The sequence below is a fragment of the Antedon bifida genome, chromosome 3 (genome assembly GCF_963402885.1).
Source record: "Antedon bifida chromosome 3, ecAntBifi1.1, whole genome shotgun sequence".
Lineage (NCBI taxonomy): Eukaryota > Metazoa > Echinodermata > Crinoidea > Comatulida > Antedonidae > Antedon > Antedon bifida.
Window position 1 is genome coordinate 2,845,966 of NC_136228.1, and position 22,344 is coordinate 2,868,309.

Genomic DNA, 22,344 nt, shown 5'->3' on the forward strand with positions numbered 1-22,344 from the left:
GTATGTCCATACCAACTCGGTTCGTTTAGGACGTTTTTCTCTCAACTCCCTGTCATGTTCAAGTTCGTCTCTGAAGTTAATCTGCATGCCCAGGTGGTCGTCAATCGCACGGTTTAAGTCGGTGACTTTCTTCATGGCAGTGTAAATCTTAAATTTGATACGGTCGGTGATGTTGGTACAGTCATGTGACATTATCTCGATCACTTGTTCCTTGGTAAGGTATTTCAGATGCGGAAATGGTCCTCGGCAGGTTTGGGACCATGTGACGTTGGCACGATGAAGCATGTACGTCATCTCTTCTGTGTAGTCTTGGAGAGATTGAAGATTCTTTGACAACGCAGATCTATCCTCATGATCGGCATCAACATCATCGACGGCGGAGACATCGTTGAAACTCGCCCATTCGTCATCGGTCACATTTGACGAGTCGGCGTTCACCAGATTCCAAAGTACCTTGGCATCAACAGGTTCACTGCTGCTGGATGAGATTGTAGGATTCTCATCAGTGTCATTTAAAGACACAGTCCATGCGATGCTCTTTCGCAATGGCAGTTCCTGATGACTTTCGCCAGAGGTGGTGTCTGCAACAACGTCACTCCCTTCTTGTTCAGCAGATCGTTGACGAGGCAGGCCATTTATCTTTTCTTTAAAAGATGATGCAAGGAACAGTTCAACAGGGCATTGAACTTTTGAAGATTCTGTCCCATAATTCTGTGAACTGCTTTCTTCTTGCACTTGTGGATAAACCTAATCAAAGAAACATACATTAAAATGAGATCAAAAAATTGCAATTAAGTATCCGATATCGACGTGTAGGCCTCCTATTTAAACACTTGGTATTATTGCGTATTTCGTTCTTCTTACCCTGTTTTTCCTCTGTCGTTTGAAATACTTCCTAAAGCGAGAGAATCGTCTCCACCAAGGAGAAGATGGGCGACCCTCCTACAAAAGAGAAAACAAAATGTTCTTTAGATGAAGGTTGAAGTGAAATTTATATAAAATCATTGTAATATTGATGGCATGGCACAGAGTAGGCCCTAACTATATTATGAACACCATTGATGTCCGTCGTCGTCCTTCTTCATCGTGGATGGAGTGGTGATGATACTGGGTGATAAACTAGGCCTACAAAATTTATATTATTTTTAAAATTCTTACCCTTGTCGCCTTATTTTTGGATCGTTTTTCAATGAATTCTCTGATTCTTGTTTGGATATCCATGATAAATGTAAGCTTTAAAATATTTTACGTTTTCAGCAAGCTGAGTTCAGTAAAAAGTAATGCGGTTTGTTGTCATTCGTATCCGTGGCCACCTACACGCGTTGTCATAGAGTTTTATATAAACCGCGCGCAACGCACGTGGCAACCACAGGTGGCGCTATTTACAATTTGGCTTGGCTATATCCACATGGTGATTAAAAATGTCAATATTATTTTATTGAAATGCATTTGCATTTGGTTGCATAATGTAATAACGAAATAGCCTTTGTGTCGAACGGACGTGCTTTTTACCGAGCTCCGCTAGGCTTTTCATTCATTTTAAGTTTGAGGCTAATTCCGATGTTATAATTTGACTTTTATCGCTTATCTGGTCGCTAAGTAACATATTATACTGATACATATAAGTTTTGGAGCATTTAAGGTACTTTTACTACTGTTTTTTAGTCTCAACTCTGTGCCTATTCGAGCTAGCCTCATGGCTACCAACACAAAGGAAGCTCCCGCCACTAACGCAGGCAAGGCAACAAGACATTCCAAGGCATTGTCTGACGTGATAAGTAGTCCGGATCTAGCCAGATTTATTGAGGACAGCGTTAGGAAGGCATTCGAAGGTCCATTAATAGCTGATCTTATAAGCAAACAAGTATCCGTAGCCCTCGAAAGTCATAATTTCGCCGATGCAATTAATAGGTCTGTAAACAAGATCATGGCGAAAACAATGGATAGGCTCGACCACCTGGAAAGTCAAATTTTCGATTGTGAGAATAAAATGGCTGATATGTCATGCAACATTGCGTCTGAAAATTCCTTTATGGATGAAATACAGAGGCAGATAAAAAAACAAGGTGAACTTATTGACGACTTAGAACAATACTCAAGGCGAAATTGTTTGAGAGTGTTTGGAATACCTGAAACTAAACAAGAAGATACAGACCAAATCGTACTTGACCTAGCAAGCAGTAAACTGGGAGTTAATATTACCAATCTAGATATTGACAGGTCCCATAGAACCGGACCCAGGAATGGAAATGCACGCAGACCCAGACCCATCATTGTAAAATTTACATCCTACAGGAGTAGGAAGAAAGTTATATCTGCACGCAGGAAGCTCAAAGGATGTGGTATCTCAATACAAGAGGACCTGACTCTGATGAAGCGTAACCTACTTGCTAAGGCCAAACAACACCCAAAAATAAAAAATGTTTGGTCAATAGATGGGAGAATTTCGGCAACAGTGGACAAGAACGACAGGGAAGTAATTATTTCTATTTCTTCACTAACTGAACTTGACAAAATCTGAACTTCTTCAAATTAAATACTAACTTTTTTACTTTACAGACGTTTTTTTTTTTTTTTTTTTTATTACATTACAGCACTGGTTCCCGTTACTGTATCCCGAACAATGTTTTATCTTGCTTGAACAATTGATTTATTTCACCTCACTATTAATGCTGGTGTACTCCATTGACACCGGTTTTGATGATTTGTTGAACTTAATATAAATGTATATCTCTCTATGACTCAGTTATTATTATTACTACGAGTACTGTTTCCAATTTTTCACATTTTAAAGTGACCTTTAAAGATATTTTTTTTGTTTACATCGCTAGTCTACTCCATGTTTCGACCTTCCTGTTTAGTTTTGTGTGTGTCTGTGTAAACAAAACCAAATGAACCTACCTACTGGAAATAACAATGATAAACAAAACCGATTAGATAATCAAATTTTTAATCCTTATTCATCATATGATAAACATGAACAAAATCTCAACCCAGATTCCTATTTTTTTTCTTCCAGCCAAACAAATTGTGAATACTACCAACCTGAACAAATCGCCTGTCTAAGTGAAAGTGACAATCATAAACAAATATTTTCTTCCCTCCATATCAATGCCCGAAGCTTACTACATAATATAAATAACATTCAAATATTATTAAAATCCCTTAACCATAACTTTGATGTAATTGGTATTACAGAAACTTGGTTAAAGGATGATAATCCCCTAGCACAAATTGAACACTATTCCTTTATTCATAAGAACAGACCTGGGAGGGCTGGTGGAGGTGTTGGCTTTTATATCCGAAATGGTATTAAATTTAAAGAAAGGGTCGATCTACTATCTGATAGTTCCGTATACGAATCACTTTTTATCGAAATTGAAAGAAAATCTGGGAAAAGTATTATTGTTGGTGTCATCTACAAGGCCCCCTCTTTAGATGCAAATAACTTTATTGAATCGTTTGACGCCTTATTAAACAACTTGTCCAGTGAAAACAAACATATTTATTTATTGGGGGATTTTAATATTGACATTTTAAAACATCAGTCCAATAATCAGTCAAGACACTTTGTCAACTTACTATTTAGTAATTTCTTCCTTCCTTTAATCCACAGACCCACCCGTATTACACAAACCTCCTCAACGTTAATTGATAACATAATTACCAACAATATTGAATTCCCTAATATTAATGGACTGATCTACAGCGATATTAGTGACCACCTACCAATTTTTAATATTACATCACTTTCTACCAATTCACACGACAAATGCCTAAATTCCCCAAAATCATTTCGTAAGATCAATAACACCACCATAAATAACTTTAGAGAAGAACTTGAGAGAGTGTCTTGGACCGATATTTATTTAACTGACGATCCTACCCCTGCATTTTCCTCCTTTGAAACAAAATTTAAACAGTTATTTAATAAGCATTTTCCATTTGAAGATCGGGTTAATAAACATAAAAAACTTAAGACTTGGATGACCAATGGACTCATTACTTCCGTCAAACATAAACATAAACTGTACTCTAAATCTCTAAAATTCCCAACTAATAGAAATATAATTGAATACAAAAAATTTCGAAATAAACTAAATTCTGTAATAAAAAAAGCTAAAAAGGATTATTATGAAGATCAATTTTACCAAAAAAGAGATGACATTAAAGGTACTTGGAAAATTATAAACACCTTAATTAAAAAACGTGTAGTGAGTGATCACGGTGAATCTGTAATTGACTGCGGGGGTAATCTTACAGATGACCCTACTACCATTTCCAACCACTTTAATAATTATTTCGTAAATATTGGGCCTAATCTCGCATCAAACATTAATACTTCTAATGTAAACTATAAAACTTATCTTCCCCCTCCTATCCTTAATTCTATATTTCTCAGTCCTGTTATCAGCGATGAGATAATCGACTTAGTTAAAAATTTCAAAAATGACAAATCCCCTGGCATTGATGATATAAGTCCATCTATTATCAAACAAGTTATTCATCAAATATCAGATCCCCTATGCTATATTTTTAACTTATGTTTATCAAACGGTTTCTTTCCCGATAGTCTCAAGTTAGCAAAAGTTACCCCGATCTTCAAATCCGGTGATAAACACGACCCTGGAAATTACCGCCCCATTTCAGTACTGCCAATCTTCTCCAAAATTCTTGAACGTCTTATTTATGACAGAACATATACATTTCTTCAGCAGAATAACATATTATACAAAAATCAATTTGGCTTCCGTAAGGATCATAACACATCTATTGCACTTCTTAAATTAACAAACGAGATTGTACAAGCATTTGAAAAAAACAAATTAGCAATTGGCCTTTTTATCGATCTTTCCAAAGCATTTGACACAATAGACCATGATATCCTAATGACAAAATTATTTAATTATGGAATCCGTGGCCCTGCGTATAATCTTTATAAAAGTTATCTGACCAACCGTTACCAATGCACTAAATTTAAACAATCCATATCCGATCTCCAACCCATTACATGTGGAGTCCCTCAAGGATCCCTGTTAGGCCCTCTACTGTTCTTGCTATATATAAATGATATTTACCGATCCTCAAATTTACTTTCATTCCTTTTATATGCAGACGATACCACCCTCCTATATACTGACACAAATTTAGACTCGCTCCTTAAAGTTACCATTGATAGCATACCCAGCATCCTTGATTACTTTTCTGCAAACAAGCTCTCCGTAAATTTTAAGAAGTGCAATTTTATTTTATGATTTTTCGGAATTCGCCCAAACCACTAGTAGGATGCCCAAACCAACTCCAGTTTGGCACTTACCAAATACCATTAGTGAATAAAACAAAATTTCTTGGGGTCTATTTAGATAGTAGATTGACCTGGAAAGCCCATATTAACGAAATCGAAAACAAAATATCTAAAAGTTCTGGTATTATTTTTAGACTTTCAGCATTTATTCCTCAAAACATCCTTCGTACTATATATTGCTCCCTTATTCTTCCTTATCTCCACTATTGCAATATTGTCTGGGGGAACACTTATCCGTCGTACCTAAACAAACTTCTTTTACTACAAAAAAAATGTATTAGAAACATTTCAAACTCGCCTCCAAGAGCCCACTCAGATCCGTTGTTTGCATCCCTTTCCCTTTTAAAAATTTACGATATAAATTGCCTTCAACAATGTATTTTTGTATACTCTTGGTTAAATTCCCTAATCCCCGCTCAATTTCAACCCCTGTTCAAATTCAATTTCAACTATCATAGTCATAACACAAGAACCTCAAATAAAATACATATTCCATTACACAAAACACTATCTTTCCAACATAACATTCAGTTTTCAGGGCCAAAATATTGGAACAACTTACCCAAACACATAACTGAATCGCCAACAAAAAAACATTTCACTTTTAAGCTAAAAAGGCATCTATTATCCACATATAATCACTGAATCCTAAATAATATTAATTCAAATTTCATTGATATTTTCAATCGGTTTTTTTTTGTTTACTTTGGTTTTTTTTTATGATTTTTTGATATTTTTTATTTTTTGGCAGCCCACCACAAGTTTACACTTTCTGGGGTTCGCCTCTCTTATTTAAAATTGTTTTTTTTACAAACACTGTTTATAGAAAAGAGAAGAGAAATAAATGTTCTGAAATGAAATGAAATGAAATAAAAGAAGTCATAATGCATCTAATGTTTCATTTTAGACTACTGTTTGATTGTAATCAGACTCTATATGACCCTTTATGCAAATAATGTCCACTGATAAATTGTATTTTATCTATTATAGCTCGTTTGGTGCGGTGGCTTGGGTTTCTTTTCTTTGCTTAGATTGTTCATTTTAGTATACATATTAATCATGCCTTCGTACGAACTGCTGTATTTTGATGCAAGGGGTCGGGTTGAAGATGCAAGGTTCCTTTTTGCTCTTGCTGGTGTTGAATACAAAGATATACGATTTACAGAAGAAGAATGGCCGATATCTTTCAAAAGCAGTAAGCAATGACATTCGCCATTTTTACAAGTGGCACAGTTTAATGTTAAGTAGCAGTCATGCACGGAAATGCGTTAACTCATGCATGTGACAACGCTTTGAGTCGTCAATGGCTGGGCCTAACAATAGTCTAGTCTACTTTCAGTTTACTATTGCCAAATACACAGGCCTGTACGGTAGGCGGCCTACATAAAGAACTTTAAGTTCTCATTGTGTAGATCCTATTTAGCGGGGGTTTTTTCGTACACAACCAACCGATCGTACGAAAAGACGCACCAGGGCTGATTTTACACAACATACCATGATGAACATACAACCAATTTCACATAGGCGGAGGGGAGGGAGGGTGGTATTGGAGTTTTTATGACTTTGTCGTACGTTTGAATGTTTGTTGATCGTATTATTCCCAGCAATGCAATGTCATGTTACCACTTCAATCGGATGGTTTACAAACGTGACGCGGCAATTTTTAATTTCACACGTAGGCCTAAATAGCACAGTCTATTGAAAATCATATTATAATGATATGATTTGATTCGCTAACCGAGGACCTTTATAAATGTGTGTTTGATTAACAGCTCAATCGTCTCTGCCAAGTTTAATAAGATTTAAAAATTAAGTGTCAGACTATAAACATTGAAGGGTGGTTGTTACTGGTATAATTATAATTAGTAATGTGGGTTATTATTATAACACACAATTATAATATTATAATATACCTGTATTGACAAAACGCGGAGTTGTACCGTATGCGATGTACGGTAATGATATCCGTTTTGATGGTGTACATAATATAATAGGGAGACAAAGATATATTTCCCAATAAACGAATCTCTTTCAGTGTATGAGAACGTTATACCAAGGCAACTAAAGACAGTATGGTGAGCTCCAGAGATCAAAGGGTATATATGTGGCTGCGACACGAACAAGCGCTATACACCGCGTATGACAGATTCACTGAGCTAGAAAACATGGGGGAAAATGTCTGGTTTGGACCTTAATGGAGCTATTACAATTTTGTGCAATATCATTGTTTATATTACACTGCAAGTTTTCATTTCGTTTATTTTCCACTCATTTAAAATGCATTTAAATAAACATACATATACATTGTATATGAGTGGAAGGAGGTCACAGTATGGGGTGCGTTTAGAGTTAAACATGTAGGTATTCCCGTGTTCACATTGTTTAAACTACATATTATGAATGTGTTTATTCTGTTTGATCAGAACTGTCATGATCAGAAATTGTTAAGTCATGCATGAAGGAAGCACTCCCTTAAATTCTGTATTGTCAGATGGAAGGCATTCTACTGTAATTTTCTTTTCAAATTGTTTTTCTTTCTCTTCTTTTTCGTATTTATATGGTGTTTGATTATTTATCTACATCTCACCATGTTGGTCGGTTGGTAGGTTGGTCGTTTGGTCGGTAAACACTAACTTGAGCACGCGACTGCAGCCATGTATATGGCCTTGTTTAATATCACGAACTTGTATAAAAACAATCACTGTTGATTGAACGAGTTGTACTGTGCATCAGTCTCGTGTCTAAATAAAGTTTATATAAAATACTTAATTTTATCTTGAGAAAGTGTATGCCTAAAGAGAATGGCGACCTAAAAATGTGAATTTAAATGCGTGCTGAATATAACCCAATGTCCTATATGTTGTTGTTATGTATGCATTGTAATTTCCAAAGGACCGGATCGACTGTAATTCGCCCTTGGATGCTGATACTTAATTAAGCCTACCCTTATTTTAAAAATAATGTCATTATACTGTACAAGTACTGTATAGAGGCCTAATTTGAATATTCTGAATTAAGCCCTGTCTACACTATCAAACTTTATGTGACAAAAAATGTGAGGTGCCCATATATGGACATGATGATGTCATATCACTACCATATTTGGACATATAACTACCATATCTGGGCAAATCACACTTTTTAAAGTTTTGTCACAATTACGAAAATCCATCATTTATTTTGAAAAAGAAATATAAAAACAGGATACTTAGCTTCGGAGATCAAAGAGTTTATCTGTGGCTGCGGCATGATCAGTTCCACGCCCCGGAAACTCGTCGTTCTCGACCTAACTCTCTGCTTTGACAATTTGTTTAATCTATTTTTATACCACCACCTCCATTTTCATCCTTCAATAATGCGTTCTTGCTCGTTTCAGAGGCGTTATACGGAGTAGTACCAAACTTAACAGTCGATGGAAAAACCTTATCAATGACTTTAGCTATATCAAACTACTTAGCCAGAGAATTTGGTAAGAATAACCTGTTTATTTTTTGGAACGATTGGTTAAACTATTGTTTTTGTAATCTTTGTATTGTGATGTGTAGGCTATTAAATGCATTTTAATTGACACTTATTTTGATCAAATAAAATTGAATGAAAATAAATGAATGAGAAATGAAATAAATTTGATAATATAATTTTATTACAAACTTACGACACGATGTTTTATTGTGCTGAATTCAGGTTATTATGGTAAAAGTAACTGGGAAAGTGCACAGATTGACGTCATCACCAATGCTTTACATGAGCTTATCGGTTTGTACTATACTCACGTTCTAGGAGAAAACGAAGACGCTAAGGTATATATCCACCATACTAAAACGCCCGGCTCTTTAAAAACGTGTGCCCTAAAGACTTTTTTCACTATTCGTGAACCGTATCACACATACATATTATATTTTAGCTTGATTTCACGTATCATTATGTATATGTAGTATTTATTCCACTTTATTCCAAATTTAATTATTTGTTAAAAACATTAATTTTGTCTAAAGTTCTATCTACACTATCAAACTCTTTATGTGACAAAAAATGCCCATATATGGACACAATGATGTCATATCACTACCATATTTGGGGATATCACTACCATTATTTGGGTACATTTTTATAGAAAATCATACGGCTTAAATGTTGAAATTTTATGTATAGGCAGAAACGTTGAAAAAGTTTACACCGAGAGTCGAAAGTTATGGTGTTGCCATGGAGAAAGGTTTGAAAGAAAACAATGACGGCGATGGTTACTTAGTTGGAAATAGTGTAAGTTGAGGTTATTGTCTTCAAAGAAATAGAACCTACCTCAGTGTAATCCAGAGGAATATCGGTACCTTCGGTTCCTGGTTGTTTTTTTTATCCTAGGCCTACACTTTTGGAATTTAGGTTCTAGCATGAGTGCTTGGAATTCATAAGCTGAAGAGATGATAATTAACTAGTGGCCGGTTCAGTGTAAATACGCCTAACATATAAGAAGCCTAACTAACGATTTTAATGTAATATTAATACTCTTATTCAATCTTTTTTATTGTATTCAATTATCAATTTATTATTTATAGTTGACCTTGGCTGACATCGCATTTTTCAACGCATATTCAGAAATACTGACTCTGAAGCCAGACGCTCTTGATAATGCTCCGAAGCTGAAGGCGTTGATGGGCCGTGTGAGTGCCAATGAGAAGATTGCAGAGTGGATTAAAAAAAGACCAAAGACCCAATACTAAATGCATGACACACACAACGCAGCATGACGTATGCCTAACAACTCTACGATTGCCGTGCGTTTTAACGTGATGTACGATTAGTAAAGGTGCTTTCACATCGCGCTCGGATTGGGTCCGGTGCCCTGCGAAAAAATATCGTAGATAAAGTGGTAAAGCATAGGATCGTTCACACCGAATTCGTACGATTTGAATCCGTACCACCTGATTCGGAGCGATGGATCAAGAAGCCATTTTGTTTGCTAAAATCGTACGATTTTCTTTCTTTTGTTTAATTAGCATTGATCATGAATGACAACGGGTAACTGAATTCGTGCTCGATGTGAAAGCACGCTTAAAGGCTCGCGATATTTTTTCTTCTCGATGTGAAAGCAGCTTAAGGCCTATTCTATGTACAGTATCTCTCAATCTTCCATACGTACACATATTTTTCCATTATAATAAAAGAGTTCAATAATCCACTACCTAAATACTAAAAAACATTAAATGAAACGAAACAATATTAACATAGTTTTTTCATTGCAAGAATTTATTGCACAATGCATGTTCCTGAGGTAATTACTGGTACTCCGATTCTCTGTAGATTTCTCGATTCCAAACAGTGCTCATTTATTACGTAATATCGGAAGTGCATCCTATGTAGTCGAATTCCTTAAGATCGTAACCAATCAGATAGAGTTAATAAAATAATGGTCAATTTGAGTTCGTTTGAATAGTTGTTGTGCGTAAAACTGTGTGAAAGCGTTAAGCGACATAAGTTAGTCCTCAAGTTGCAATTCTTCAACTGTGTCCAATTCACCTCTGAAGTTTACTGTAGGAAAGGCTCTTGGCTTCATGTATGACTTTGCTAGATTCATCATACCAGGACGTTTATCTCTTAAACTTCTTTCAAGTTGAAGTCTATCCTTGAAATCTATTTGCAAGCCAAAATGATCGTCAATGACATTCATGACGTCATATATATCCTTCATGATGTCATCGAAGATTGGTATTAACTGATTGGTGTTGTCAATGCAGTCACGAGACATCATTTCAGTCACCTCGTCTTTGCTTAGATCCTGTAGATGTGGAAAAGGTCCCCTACAGATTTTTGACCATGTTTCTGTAGCACGGTTTATCATATATGCCATTTCTTCACCAAAGTCTTGCAGTGCTTGCAGGTTGCGGGATAATGCAGACATATTCTTATCACTTTCATTGCTGCTTTCATCAAATGCGTTGTCGCCGTCAACGCTCGCCCATTCGTCGCTGTTAAGCCGAGAAGAGTCGGCATTTACAAGTCTCCAGAACACCCTTGGGTCAATCTTTTCTTTCTCTTCTGTCGATTTCATTTCATTGGCTGGATTTTTCTCAGCCACGTCATCGGTGAATGACACTGTCCAGGCAAGGTTTCGATGTGGAGATGATGGCTTATCACCAGCAGAGTCTATGTCTGCTGCAACACTGTCACCAGATGATACTGATGGTTGCATTTGGTCCTGCAGGCTACTCTCATTTGCACGGGATTCAGACTTTGAACGAAAGAGTTCTAGCCTTCGAATTATTTTTCTGAGAATACTTGCTCGAGATTGAGACGTTGGTAAAGTGGTGTTGTTGCCAGTCTCAGAATCGGCTGCAATAGGAGAAACCTACACAAATTCAAAAGTATAGCAATTTTAATAATCAATTTTACAATTATTAATATCTCTTTTAATCATGAATAAACGATAGTTATGCTTTTGTATATACAGTATATCGTTCGTCTCACCTTGGTTTTCCTTTGCCGTTTGAAAAACTTTCTAAACCGGGAAAATCGTCTCCACCAAGGTGAAGATGGGCGACCCTCCTAAACAATGAATAAAACAATGGTTTATATCATCATATTTTGTTATTACCATACCCATCCATGAGCTGATTAGGTTAACTTACTTAGGAAGTGCAACATATAATAGGCAAGGGCTTGTACTCACGCGGAGTAAGGAGAGGGAATGTTCCGATAAATAATATGTCTATAATAATGATACACAACCTAGATGGATGGATGGATAATGTGACGGATGGATGAACGGATGGATGGATGAATGAATAAATGGGCCTGGTACTATACATTTTGGTTGCAAATTTATGGCAATAAATAACCGATATTATTATAAAAACACGTTGGTGTTGTTCAGGGGTGTATGCTGATAAGACCGATTACTTCAATATTTCTTAGATTTATTCATTTTCATATCAACAATTTCGTTATGCTTACCTTTGTCGCTTTATTTTTGGATCGTTTTTCAATGAATTCTCTGATTCTTGTTTGGATATCCATGATAAATGTAAGCTTTAAAATAGTTTACGTGTTCAGCAAGCTGAGTTCAGTAAAAAGTAATGCGGTTTGTTGTCATTCGTATCCGTGGCCACCTACACACGTTACCATAGGATTTATAACAAATCGCGCAACGCGCGCGACTTGTTTGATTAATTAGAGGGCGTATTTTGCGATATATTTTTTGTGAAAACTGAAGCAAAGCAACAGAGATGATGTTGATCTTCCAAAAGAATGGTGGGGCGGTCCGCGGTCCCATGAAGACCGGGCTGGATAAGGAGCATGGGAGAGGAATGAAGGACAACCCCAATGTTATTTTCATCTGTTCATTTTTTGTTATGAAATGTAACTAAGGCCTTCTTGTCTGCTATTTTGTCAGCAGAGCTAGAATGATAAACATAGTCTTCCCTGGATCGGATACAGTAGGACTACTCGTCGCACTTTCTAGGGAATTGTAAGGATGTCGTTACATTATTAAGTCCATAGCACTCATAGGGAAAATTAATGAATCATGGTATAACGTTTAGCAAACAATCTCTTTTGTGCTGGAACATGCGATACAACACAAGAAGTAGTCTTCAAATATTAATCATATCGGGTTACCTTAGATTGTTTTGCTTAGATGACTTGGCATTTTTAATATTGTTCAGTATCGTAGGCCTATAGACTGCTAGATCGCTTAACATACATTTTTAGGTAAAATTACTCATTATTATACGCATTGCGTACGCGTGAAAGCAGTTTATACAATCTGAAGATCCATACTTTCATATTTTCAGGGTTTTCTACATATTAAATGTGGATTATGGAGTTATTTATACCCCCATGTGTGGATAATGTCAATTTCAGGCATCTGGGATGAATTGATGCATCCGGGATATCTGTCGCATAAGGTAAACCCTGCCCACAACCAGATTACAATTAATTACTATCATTAGTGGACTAACGGGCATTAAATCATTGTCTAGACGTTAGGTTAAGTTCGGCGCTAAACTTAACAGTTGGTATGCCCGTGTGTTTCCCCACCCCTTATTTTAAGATTCTTAAATCCGCCACTTAACGGTACTTTCGCCGATGAGCTATGCTCGACGCGATTATGATGATGATAGTATCTTCCGAATATGAGCACTGTTTCAATAATTTGACAGTAATATTCATTTAAATACATACTTCAATCGAAGCACTAATTAGACTCATCTCTGATACCTATATTTGTCATTTCGGTTTTGAACTGCGTATAGCCTATCAAGACATTTAATGATTAACCCTGGTTTGCTCTTTGGTTTCTTATTAGATTCTAATCGATTAGGCCAACATCCGGGCCTCTTCGAAAAATATGCCATGTCACTGTGAGCAGCGTAGTGTATAAATCAGTGTGTTTGCCAATTCATCGGTCTATTCAGTTTCAATCAGTCGTACTGTTCACTTCGTTAAATAACAACCCGATTCTCACTATGTCTAAGTTTACACTCACTTACTTCGATGCAAGAGGTCGAGCAGAGAATGCTAGGCTACTATTTGTAGTTGCAGGCGTTAAATATGAAGACAAACGGTTTGAAATGAGTGCATGGGGCCAACATAAAGCCAGTAAGTATTAATCTGGGATAATCGGTAATCCAGGCATTGAATCTTTGAAAGATGCGGGAGTAGCGTACAATGTTGCTCTTTTGTAAACCGGCCTAGGCCTATATAAACGGTTCAGGGACGATTCGGCCCTGAGACGATTCGGCCCGGGACTATTCGGCCCACTTTTGGTGAGACGATTCGGCCCACTTTTGGGCCGAATCGTCTCACTTTGTGGGCCGAAACGTCTCACTTTAAACCAAATTCATATTCATTTTTTTTTGGTATTTATCCAGTTTTTAAAGGTGTTAACAATCCGTATATATATTATATTGACAATCTTGATATAATATATATAATAAATTACTAAAAAAACGTAATTTTATATTCAATTTATTACTTCGAAAACTTTGTTTATTTCGTGCATTCGCCAAGCGGCCAACAGAGGGCGTAACTTGTTTACATCGTTCGCGTGACTAAAAAATGATCATTTTCGACAATGTTTTCAAAATGTTTGCTTTATTGCATCTTTATCCCTAGTAGTACTACCCCATAGTCTCTCTGAAAATAAAGTTTGGGGAAAAAAGCTTATTTTATGCTTATAAATGCATATCAAAGCCGATAAATTTAAGTGTGCCGAATCGTCCCGGGCCGAATCGTCCCGGGCCGAATAGTCCCGGGCCGAATCGTCCCAGGGCCGAATCGTCCCGGGCCGAATCGTCTCAGGGCCGAATCGTCCCGTTACCATATAAACTTGCATTGTAGCTTGATGATGAATGATATTCATTCATGTGACAAGTCCCTTTGTGCTTTTTTACCGAATATGTAATATTTTAGACATTAGTAGTATGTATGTCTACAATTTTGATTAATCATAGATATTAAAATAGAATTGGATAGAAGCTGTAGATTTTTTTTCTTTTAAACCTAGACGTCAATATCTCCATCCGATAAGAGCAATCCTCTCCCCCACCACCTATATTTCCTTCCCCGACTTGTTAGCGTTAACACGGTGATAGGCTTATACTTATCGGTGAATCATTTTCCTTTATCATGTTTGATGAACAGTGAAGCCGGCAAATCGATTCAATTATTGTTTGCATCATTGCATCGTGCCGCAATATTTACAATAAGCTGACCTTGGATAAACACAATAAGCTGACCTGGATAAACATAAAGTGTTACCGTGTCAATTTACAATATTATTTTACTACAATATCTTTTGCATGGTTGAATGGAGCTACAGTGACTTGCACAATTTATACCCTCGGGTGTAAGAAATATGAATCCACCGCCCCTGGCTGAATGAAAACAAATTATAAAAATTCCTTCCAATTTCATTCATGCTTACATAATTTGTAAGGCAAGAGTAAAGACACTTATGTTAATTTTTTTATGGAGGATTGAAAAGATAGTGGAAGGGGGTGTTCTTGAAAGAAAATTTTTCAGTGCAGATATAATACAAAACAAAAAGCTAAATAAAAGTCAAGAAAGAGAAAGGCTTTCTGAAAACACTACTATGCCTAATCCTTCGTCAGGACAAGTGAGAGTAGTAGACTTTTAGAAAATAGATAAATAAATGCATACATAATTGACTCGAGTTAAGGATAAAATATTTTATTTAACACTGTATTTTATTAAGGTGAGAACAAAATATTTTCTATTACCAGAATTTACATTAATTTATGTTTAGAATTTAGAACAGGTTCCGTTTTACTTTATATTACAGCATTTTGTTCGTTTATACATCTTCATCATTAATATCAACAAGATCTTGGTAAATCCGAAAATATGATCTGATCACTTCTTTATAGGCCTAAACATTTTATATTTCTTACAAAAAACTTCGCTCGACTTTTGACGTAACATTAATTATTGTTCTTTCCTTATTGAATGATGCTTTTTTATTTACATTCTATATTATATTTATTATCAATATTTTTGCAACAATCAGTAGTAAACATTTTGTGAATTGACGCAACACGTTTCTTTATTTTACCATCAGGTATGCCATTCGGAGTACTGCCAAACTTGAAACTCGCCGATGGAACATCCATATCAATGTCAGCTGCTATCGCAAATTACTTAGCCCGTGAATTTAGTAAGAAATGTGTTATATTGTTGCATTTTTATATACAATATCAGCTTAAAAAAATAAGAATGATAACGAGTACAAAATATATTGTTTTTTAGCCATTTTTAATGTGACATGGTATTCACTTTGACCCAAAAAATGGGTCGGGAAAAAATGATTTAGGCCTACCTGAAAAAACTGTAATTTAAAGTACAAAAATTGTCAAATTAGCTGCCAGCCAATGGGTGTTTGGTTCAATTTAACCGTTTATTTTGTCATTTTATAAGTTATAAATTATTTTTTCGGGGTTTTTTTCTACGGAAGTGATGAACTTTGTTTAAACTACACATTGGCCTATTCAAAGTATGATTTAATGAATCTTCATTGTTCATGTTTTGGGAGGGCAATACATCTTTAAAGAACGTTCTCCTCTTAATTTCCAATATACCATCTCTTTTGTATTATCAGTATACTTGTTTATTCATTTTAGATCTATATGGGAAAGGCAATAAGGAAAATGCGCAGGTTGACACCGTGACCAATGCCCTGAGTGAAATTATGGATTTGGTGTACAAGTTTATCTTTACAAAAGAAGAGGGCCCTAAGGTAGGCATTTGTCGACAACAATAAATGTATTAATATCACTACAAGCGCCAGATCCGATTCCCGTACGGTATTACGTTTAACAACATGAAACTGCTGTACTGTTTCATGTCAAGCGACTGTAACAGGCCATCCACAACACACGTATGCCACTGCCCAACACCTAAACTTTACCCTCTAAATAACCTCTCAATATTATATTTAATCACATAATATATAACCACATCGATGGGGTTCGAACCCTGGTCTACGGATTAGGAGACAAGACTTTAACAATTCAAACAAACAACTGCATGCTAAGAGAAAGTAGGGCCGATGACGGATAGGATAAGGGATTTTGAAATAGGGGAATTGGCCCTACGTATTATAATTAGGTCTTAAGTGCTGAACTAAAAATATGAATTGAAAGTTTCAACATTTAAGGGAGACGACCGGGGGTAGGCCAACTGGGTTCTCTTTGGAACCAGCTCACTGTGAGGCAAAGGCATTCTTCATTCCTTTATTTGGCATAAAACGAAAAATAATTTACAAACAGCAAAACATGGATAACCCGTAAAATTGTTAAAATAACTTGTTTCCAACGGGGTTTAAAATATATATGGGCGACAAAGATTATCAAAGTTAAAACCATCTATTATTGCTGATGCGACGCTGGTTATAAAATTACCAGACAGAAATGAAAGAAAAAAAAATATGGGTTTGATTTCTTTCAAAATCGTTCAATTATTTGCCAGTGGCGTGCAGTCTCCTTTCAAGATGTTTAAACCAGTATATAGTAAAATATAGCACTTTTTAAATTTTATTTTAAAAAGTACTGAAATATGTAAGAAGTTAAACATGGATATTACATTGTGTTTTTATAGGCTGAAGCAAAAACAAAGGCTTCGGCTAAAATTGCAAGTTATGGAGCCGCTCTAGAAGAGAATTTAAAACAAAACAACGGCGGCAAAGGCTACTTGGTTGGAAAAAGTGTAAGTTGTGTTTGTTTATTTAATTAAGATGATGTTTTAATGTAATTAATTATCCAATAAAATCGTATGTCTATAATTAACGAACGAATTTCATGTAAAATAGACAAATATGATTTAATAGTAGGCCTAACAATATTGATTAGATTGGATTAGATGTAGGCTAATTGGTGGATCAAAATAATGAAAATTACTAGTTCGGTGATTTAGTGGGGAGTTGAGGTTGTGGGTGGGGTACCGTAGTTGTAGAATTCTCAAGAGAAGACCAGTGAAGCATCAACACAGCAGACAAACGTGTTATTGATTAGTAGTGGTAATAATGTATTTGTTATTATTTACAGATTACGTTAGCGGACATCGCATTTTTCAACGCATTTTCAGAAATAGCTGCTATGGATGACAAGGCCCTTGACAACCTTCCGCTACTGAAGGCACTGCTGGCACGCGTAGGCGCCGATAAGAAGATTGCAAAGTGGGTTGAAACCAGGCCTAAAACTCAATTTTAAACACCTTGAAGATAATTTATTATTATAATATCGCCATATTATATATGTAACAATAATATTGTATTTCGTAACTAAACTTAGTCAGAAAATGAATGTTGGATATTTTATAGTACCGATTGATCAATTTTACAATAAACTATAGTCGATATTTTACAAATAGCGTTTTACTGTTATCGATCACTATAGTTTTTTACAGTTTTCATTGATATTTGACAGTATTTATTGATCGGTACAGTATATTGATTGATAGTTTGGTCGTAAAATAAATCTGCTTCTTTCTTATTCCGTTGTACAGATGTTTTTTTTCTAACTTTGTATGTATTTTTAGACCAACATTTAAATTCTTTGCCTCACATACATTTTCCACTATATTATAATTCGCCTTATTATTGCGTACGCGTGGAAACAGTTTGTGCAATCTGTAGATCCAACTTTTACCGTTCTAGGCCTGAGAAGTGAGTGGCCGTGCGGTTAAGACGTAATTCCGTAGCTCGTAGAGGCTCACTCGCCCCATGGTTCTGATGGTAGAACGAGTCTTCTCGGATAAGGACTATAGGCCTAAACCGTAGGTCCAGTGTACACATTTCTAGCTCCTGTACACTTTAAAAAACCTAATACGGGTTACCCCGATGTACTTATACAGCAGTCACGGATCATAACCCAGTATAATAAATTCATTTCGTCATTTTCATTAAAATAAATAAAAATGTAAAAAACAATTATATTATGCTTATAATTAATGATTAATTAGTATTATATTTATCCGGGCCCGATCGAAGTCATTTAACGCCTCTCATATGTTATTGAATAAATATTTAGGCAATTAAATAATGGTATTTTGTGAAGTGCCTGATCTGGTTATGGTCGATGAAAAAATGAGAGCGCCATGCACGCTGCAGAAGATAAGGGGCTATAATATTGTTATAATATACAGCTCCATGGTAGTATAACCGAAAGGTGACGATAGGAAGCTTCAGGGTGCGGGGTGAGAAACTAATGACTGGGTTTGGACTCTCCATCCAATCTATTATATAATAAATTGCCATCAGTGATGCCAGTAAATTGCACTGAGTAGCCTATCAAGACATTAATGATTAACCCGCTAAATTGAGTTACTGAATCGATTATTATCTACATTCGAGATTCTTCTAAAAATATGTAATTTGTGAGCATAAGACAATTATATAAATCAGTGTGAAGGCCTATCCATCGGTCTATTCAGTTGCAATCAGTCGTACCATTCACTACCCTTAAAATAACTAAACTATTCTGACTATGTCTAAGTTTACACTCACTTACTTTAACTCAAGAGGTCGTGCGGAGATTTCCAGGTTATTATTCGCTGTTGCAGACGTCAAATATGAAGACAAACGGATTGAGAAGAGTGAGTGGAGGGAGTGGATTAAAGCCAGTAAGTATTAATCTAGACTAGTAATCGCAGGAATCGATTCTTAAGGACTCAGAAAGTAGGCAAGGTTGCCCTTTTTATATTTACCCTACATCGTACCTTCTATGAAGCTTCTAAAAAGATAACTTGTAAAAATGAAGCGTCATGTTAAATATTATAGTAAAGAAGCTGCCGCTGCTTTCTGTTTCCTTACAGTTCTTTACCTAGTAAGTTACAGTTGACTGTTTTCTGGTTTCTTACAGTTCTTTACCTAGTAAACTGCAGCTAACTGGGTACTGTTTCCTTACAGTTCTTTACCTAGTAAGCTGCAGCTGACTGGGTTTTCGGTTTTACAGTTCTTTACCTAGTAGGTTACAGCTGACTGTTTTCTGGTTTATTACAGTTCTTTACCTAGTAAGCATGCAGCTGATTGGGTACTGTTTCCTTACAGTTCTTTACCTAGTAAGCTGCAGCTGACTGGGTTTTTGGTTTTACAGTTTTTGACCTAGTAAGCTGCAGCTGACTGGGTTTTTGGTTTTACAGTTTTTGACCTAGTAAGCTGCAGCTGACTGTTTTCTGGTTTATTACAGTTCTTTACCTAGTAAGCTGCAGCTGACTGGGTACTGTTTCCTTACAGTTCTTTACCTAGTAAGCTGCAGCTGACTGGGTTTTTGGTTTTACAGTTTTTTACCTAGTAAGCTGCAGCTGATTGGGTACTATTTCCTTACAGTTCTTTGTCTAGTAAGCTGCAGCTGACTGTTTTCTGGTTTATTACAGTTCTTTACCTAGTAAGCTGCAGCTGACAGGGTTCTGTTTAATTACAGTTCTTTACCTAAGCTGCAGCTAAATGGGTTCTGTTTCCTTACAGTTCTTTACCTATTCAGCTGCAGCTGACTGGGTTCTGTTTTCGTACAGTTCTTTACCCAAGCTGCAGCTGACTGGGTTCTGATTTTTTACCAGAAGGAAATAAAAAATAGTGTTTGTTCATAAATCATCCTATGAAATATATATCGAAAATGCACTATTTCATTTTCTAAATGATCATATTGACGAGCCATCTTTTTTACCATCAGGTACGCCATTCGGAGTAGTACCAAACTTGACCTTCGATGATGGGACATCAATATCAATGTCGGGTGCTATCGCCAATTACTTGGCCCGTGAATTTAGTAAGTCGCAAAATGGGTTAGGCTATTTTTTAATTTCACGATCAGCTTGAATTAAAAATAATAAGTACAATTAAGTTGAAGAACTTTTGATAGAGGCAATGTTGATAACTGTAAAAGGGTAACAATGGCGCGGAAATGATTTCATTTCTTTTATTACTTATAATTGTGTTTATTCATTTTAGAACTAGGCCCTATATGGTAAAAACAATATAGAAAACACACATATTGACACCGTAACTGGTGCTTTAGCTGATATTATGGAATTGGTATACACGTACGCGTTTATAGAGGAAGCGGGCGCAGCTAAGGTACAATAGGCTTGTATCGACACTTTTATTATTATATAATCAAATGTATTAATATTACCAGAAGTATCGGAGATCCGATCATGCAACAAGAAACTGCGGAAATGTTTCGTGTCAGAAGACTGTACATCCGGACACATATTTCGCCTATGATACCTAGATGTTGCCTTCTAAATAATCTATATTTTTAAAAACCCTGTTCTGCTACTGAAAGAGAAAATAAACAATTAACCATTTAGCCATGTGCTTTATTTCATATTACACACTGCGGTACAATTTACGTCAAACAGATTTAGGCTCCTGGTGCCTAATGGACCCAGAGGAAAAAAGGACTCTAACTTTGGATCCGCCTATTAATTAATTAGCTCCGTGACTACTGTACATCGTAGGCCTATCTTATTGACATCATTCTTTCAAAATCTTTAGGCCTACATTAATTGTCAGCGATGCTGTGGATTTCTCCTCTAGTTTGATACTGTAATGTGAACAATAATTTGTTTTAGACAAGTCGTCTTTTTACTTTTATTTTCAAAAACATTGAAATAAGTAGTTTGTTAACGACAACTTAGCTTATATAGTGTTTTGTATTGTTTTTAAAGATAGGCGGAAGCAAAAACAAAAGCTTTCATGGCTAGAGTTGCAAGTTATGAGCCGCTATTGAAGCTAATTTTGAACAAAACAACGGCGGCCAAGGCTATCTGGTTGGGAAAAGTGTAAGTTATGTTTTTTTTTATTAATAAGTCTGTAATTATTGATTATTTTAAAGGAATTAGATTAAATTAGATTAGAAATCGGGGATGTAGTGTTTCAGGGACACGAAAGACGGCCAGTGTTAGTACCTACACAGATTTTATTCATTAGAATTAAAAAGAATTGATTTTCTTATTATTTATAGATGACGTTAGCGGACATCGCATTTTTCAACGCATTTTCAAATATAACGCTTGTGGAACCAACTGCTCTTGACAACCTTCCGCTACTGAAGGACTTGATGGTACGCGTAGGCGCCAATGAGAAGATTGCAAAGTGGGTTGAGACCAGGCCTAAGACTCAATTTTAAACACCTTGAATTATATATTATAATATCGTCATATTATGTGTGTAATTTACCTTATTTATTTAATATATAGGCCTATTTTACAGTAGGTTATAGGCCTATTGATAGATATTTCACATAGAGCGCACTATTTTTTTCTGATAGGCCCTAATAGGCCTAGCTTTTATTTCAAAATAGGCCTATATCCAGCTTTTAGGTGTAATTGTAAGTATTTCGATTGTTTTATTCTTCTCGATTCCAATCATTGTGCACGAATTCATTATATCTGAAGTGTATTTTTATTTATTCATTGCAATCATAAATATATAGTTTGAAGTTCAACGAGTATCGGTCTTGGTTTGTTATATAAATCGAACTATTTTACGACTCATAACATGAGTGTACGACGCAAATGACCAG

The 22,344-nt window shown here is 35.8% G+C and overlaps 4 protein-coding genes across 4 annotated transcripts; 3 read left to right on the plus strand and 1 right to left on the minus strand.

Moving 5' to 3' along the window:
- Positions 1-6,281: 6,281 nt before the first annotated feature.
- LOC144838763 (S-crystallin SL11-like) lies at positions 6,282-10,900 on the plus strand. Its single transcript, XM_078694236.1, has 5 exons — positions 6,282-6,500; positions 8,682-8,774; positions 8,990-9,105; positions 9,458-9,565; positions 9,859-10,900. Exons 1-5 carry the CDS (start codon positions 6,365-6,367, stop codon positions 10,021-10,023), a joined length of 618 nt encoding a protein of 205 aa, XP_078550362.1. The 5' UTR covers positions 6,282-6,364; the 3' UTR covers positions 10,024-10,900.
- LOC144838760 (uncharacterized) lies at positions 10,752-12,331 on the minus strand. The gene is made up of 3 exons (XM_078694232.1): positions 12,254-12,331; positions 11,768-11,845; positions 10,752-11,648 (listed from the first exon to the last, which is right to left on the minus strand). The coding sequence occupies exons 1-3, from the start codon at positions 12,314-12,316 to the stop codon at positions 10,779-10,781; spliced, it is 1,011 nt and encodes a 336-aa protein (XP_078550358.1). The 5' UTR covers positions 12,317-12,331; the 3' UTR covers positions 10,752-10,778.
- A 1,350-nt stretch (positions 12,332-13,681) lies between these two features.
- Positions 13,682-18,309, plus strand: LOC144838762 (S-crystallin SL11-like). The gene is made up of 5 exons (XM_078694235.1): positions 13,682-13,900; positions 15,882-15,977; positions 16,441-16,556; positions 17,417-17,524; positions 17,863-18,309. The coding sequence occupies exons 1-5, from the start codon at positions 13,768-13,770 to the stop codon at positions 18,025-18,027; spliced, it is 618 nt and encodes a 205-aa protein (XP_078550361.1). The 5' UTR covers positions 13,682-13,767; the 3' UTR covers positions 18,028-18,309.
- Positions 18,310-19,273: 964 nt separating this feature from the next.
- On the plus strand, positions 19,274-21,988 carry LOC144837374 (S-crystallin SL11-like). The gene is made up of 4 exons (XM_078692447.1): positions 19,274-19,438; positions 20,488-20,583; positions 21,552-21,601; positions 21,784-21,988. Exons 1-4 carry the CDS (start codon positions 19,303-19,305, stop codon positions 21,946-21,948), a joined length of 447 nt encoding a protein of 148 aa, XP_078548573.1. The 5' UTR covers positions 19,274-19,302; the 3' UTR covers positions 21,949-21,988.
- The last annotated feature ends 356 nt before the right edge of the window (positions 21,989-22,344 follow it).

What these genes read in the sequence shown, in the direction of transcription:
- LOC144838763 (XM_078694236.1), top strand. Translation starts at nt 6,365, where the DNA reads ATGCCTTCGTACGAACTGCTGTATTTTGATGCAAGGGGTCGGGTTGAA. An exon ending in GAGAAAACGAAGACGCTAAG is followed by an intron (nt 9,106 to 9,457) that starts GTATATATCCAC and finishes TTTTATGTATAG; the next exon opens with GCAGAAACGTTGAAAAAGTT. An exon ending in GTTACTTAGTTGGAAATAGT is followed by an intron (nt 9,566 to 9,858) that starts GTAAGTTGAGGT and finishes TATTATTTATAG; the next exon opens with TTGACCTTGGCTGACATCGC.
- LOC144838760 (XM_078694232.1), bottom strand. Translation starts at nt 12,316, where the DNA reads ATGGATATCCAAACAAGAATCAGAGAATTCATTGAAAAACGATCCAAA. An exon ending in CCAAAAATAAAGCGACAAAG is followed by an intron (nt 11,846 to 12,253) that starts GTAAGCATAACG and finishes TTCATTGTTTAG; the next exon opens with GAGGGTCGCCCATCTTCACC. An exon ending in AACGGCAAAGGAAAACCAAG is followed by an intron (nt 11,649 to 11,767) that starts GTGAGACGAACG and finishes GAATTTGTGTAG; the next exon opens with GTTTCTCCTATTGCAGCCGA.
- LOC144838762 (XM_078694235.1), top strand. Translation starts at nt 13,768, where the DNA reads ATGTCTAAGTTTACACTCACTTACTTCGATGCAAGAGGTCGAGCAGAG. An exon ending in ATGGGGCCAACATAAAGCCA is followed by an intron (nt 13,901 to 15,881) that starts GTAAGTATTAAT and finishes TTTTACCATCAG; the next exon opens with GTATGCCATTCGGAGTACTG. An exon ending in CAAAAGAAGAGGGCCCTAAG is followed by an intron (nt 16,557 to 17,416) that starts GTAGGCATTTGT and finishes GTGTTTTTATAG; the next exon opens with GCTGAAGCAAAAACAAAGGC.
- LOC144837374 (XM_078692447.1), top strand. Translation starts at nt 19,303, where the DNA reads ATGTCTAAGTTTACACTCACTTACTTTAACTCAAGAGGTCGTGCGGAG. An exon ending in TTACTTGGCCCGTGAATTTA is followed by an intron (nt 20,584 to 21,551) that starts GTAAGTCGCAAA and finishes CCGCTATTGAAG; the next exon opens with CTAATTTTGAACAAAACAAC. An exon ending in GCTATCTGGTTGGGAAAAGT is followed by an intron (nt 21,602 to 21,783) that starts GTAAGTTATGTT and finishes TATTATTTATAG; the next exon opens with ATGACGTTAGCGGACATCGC.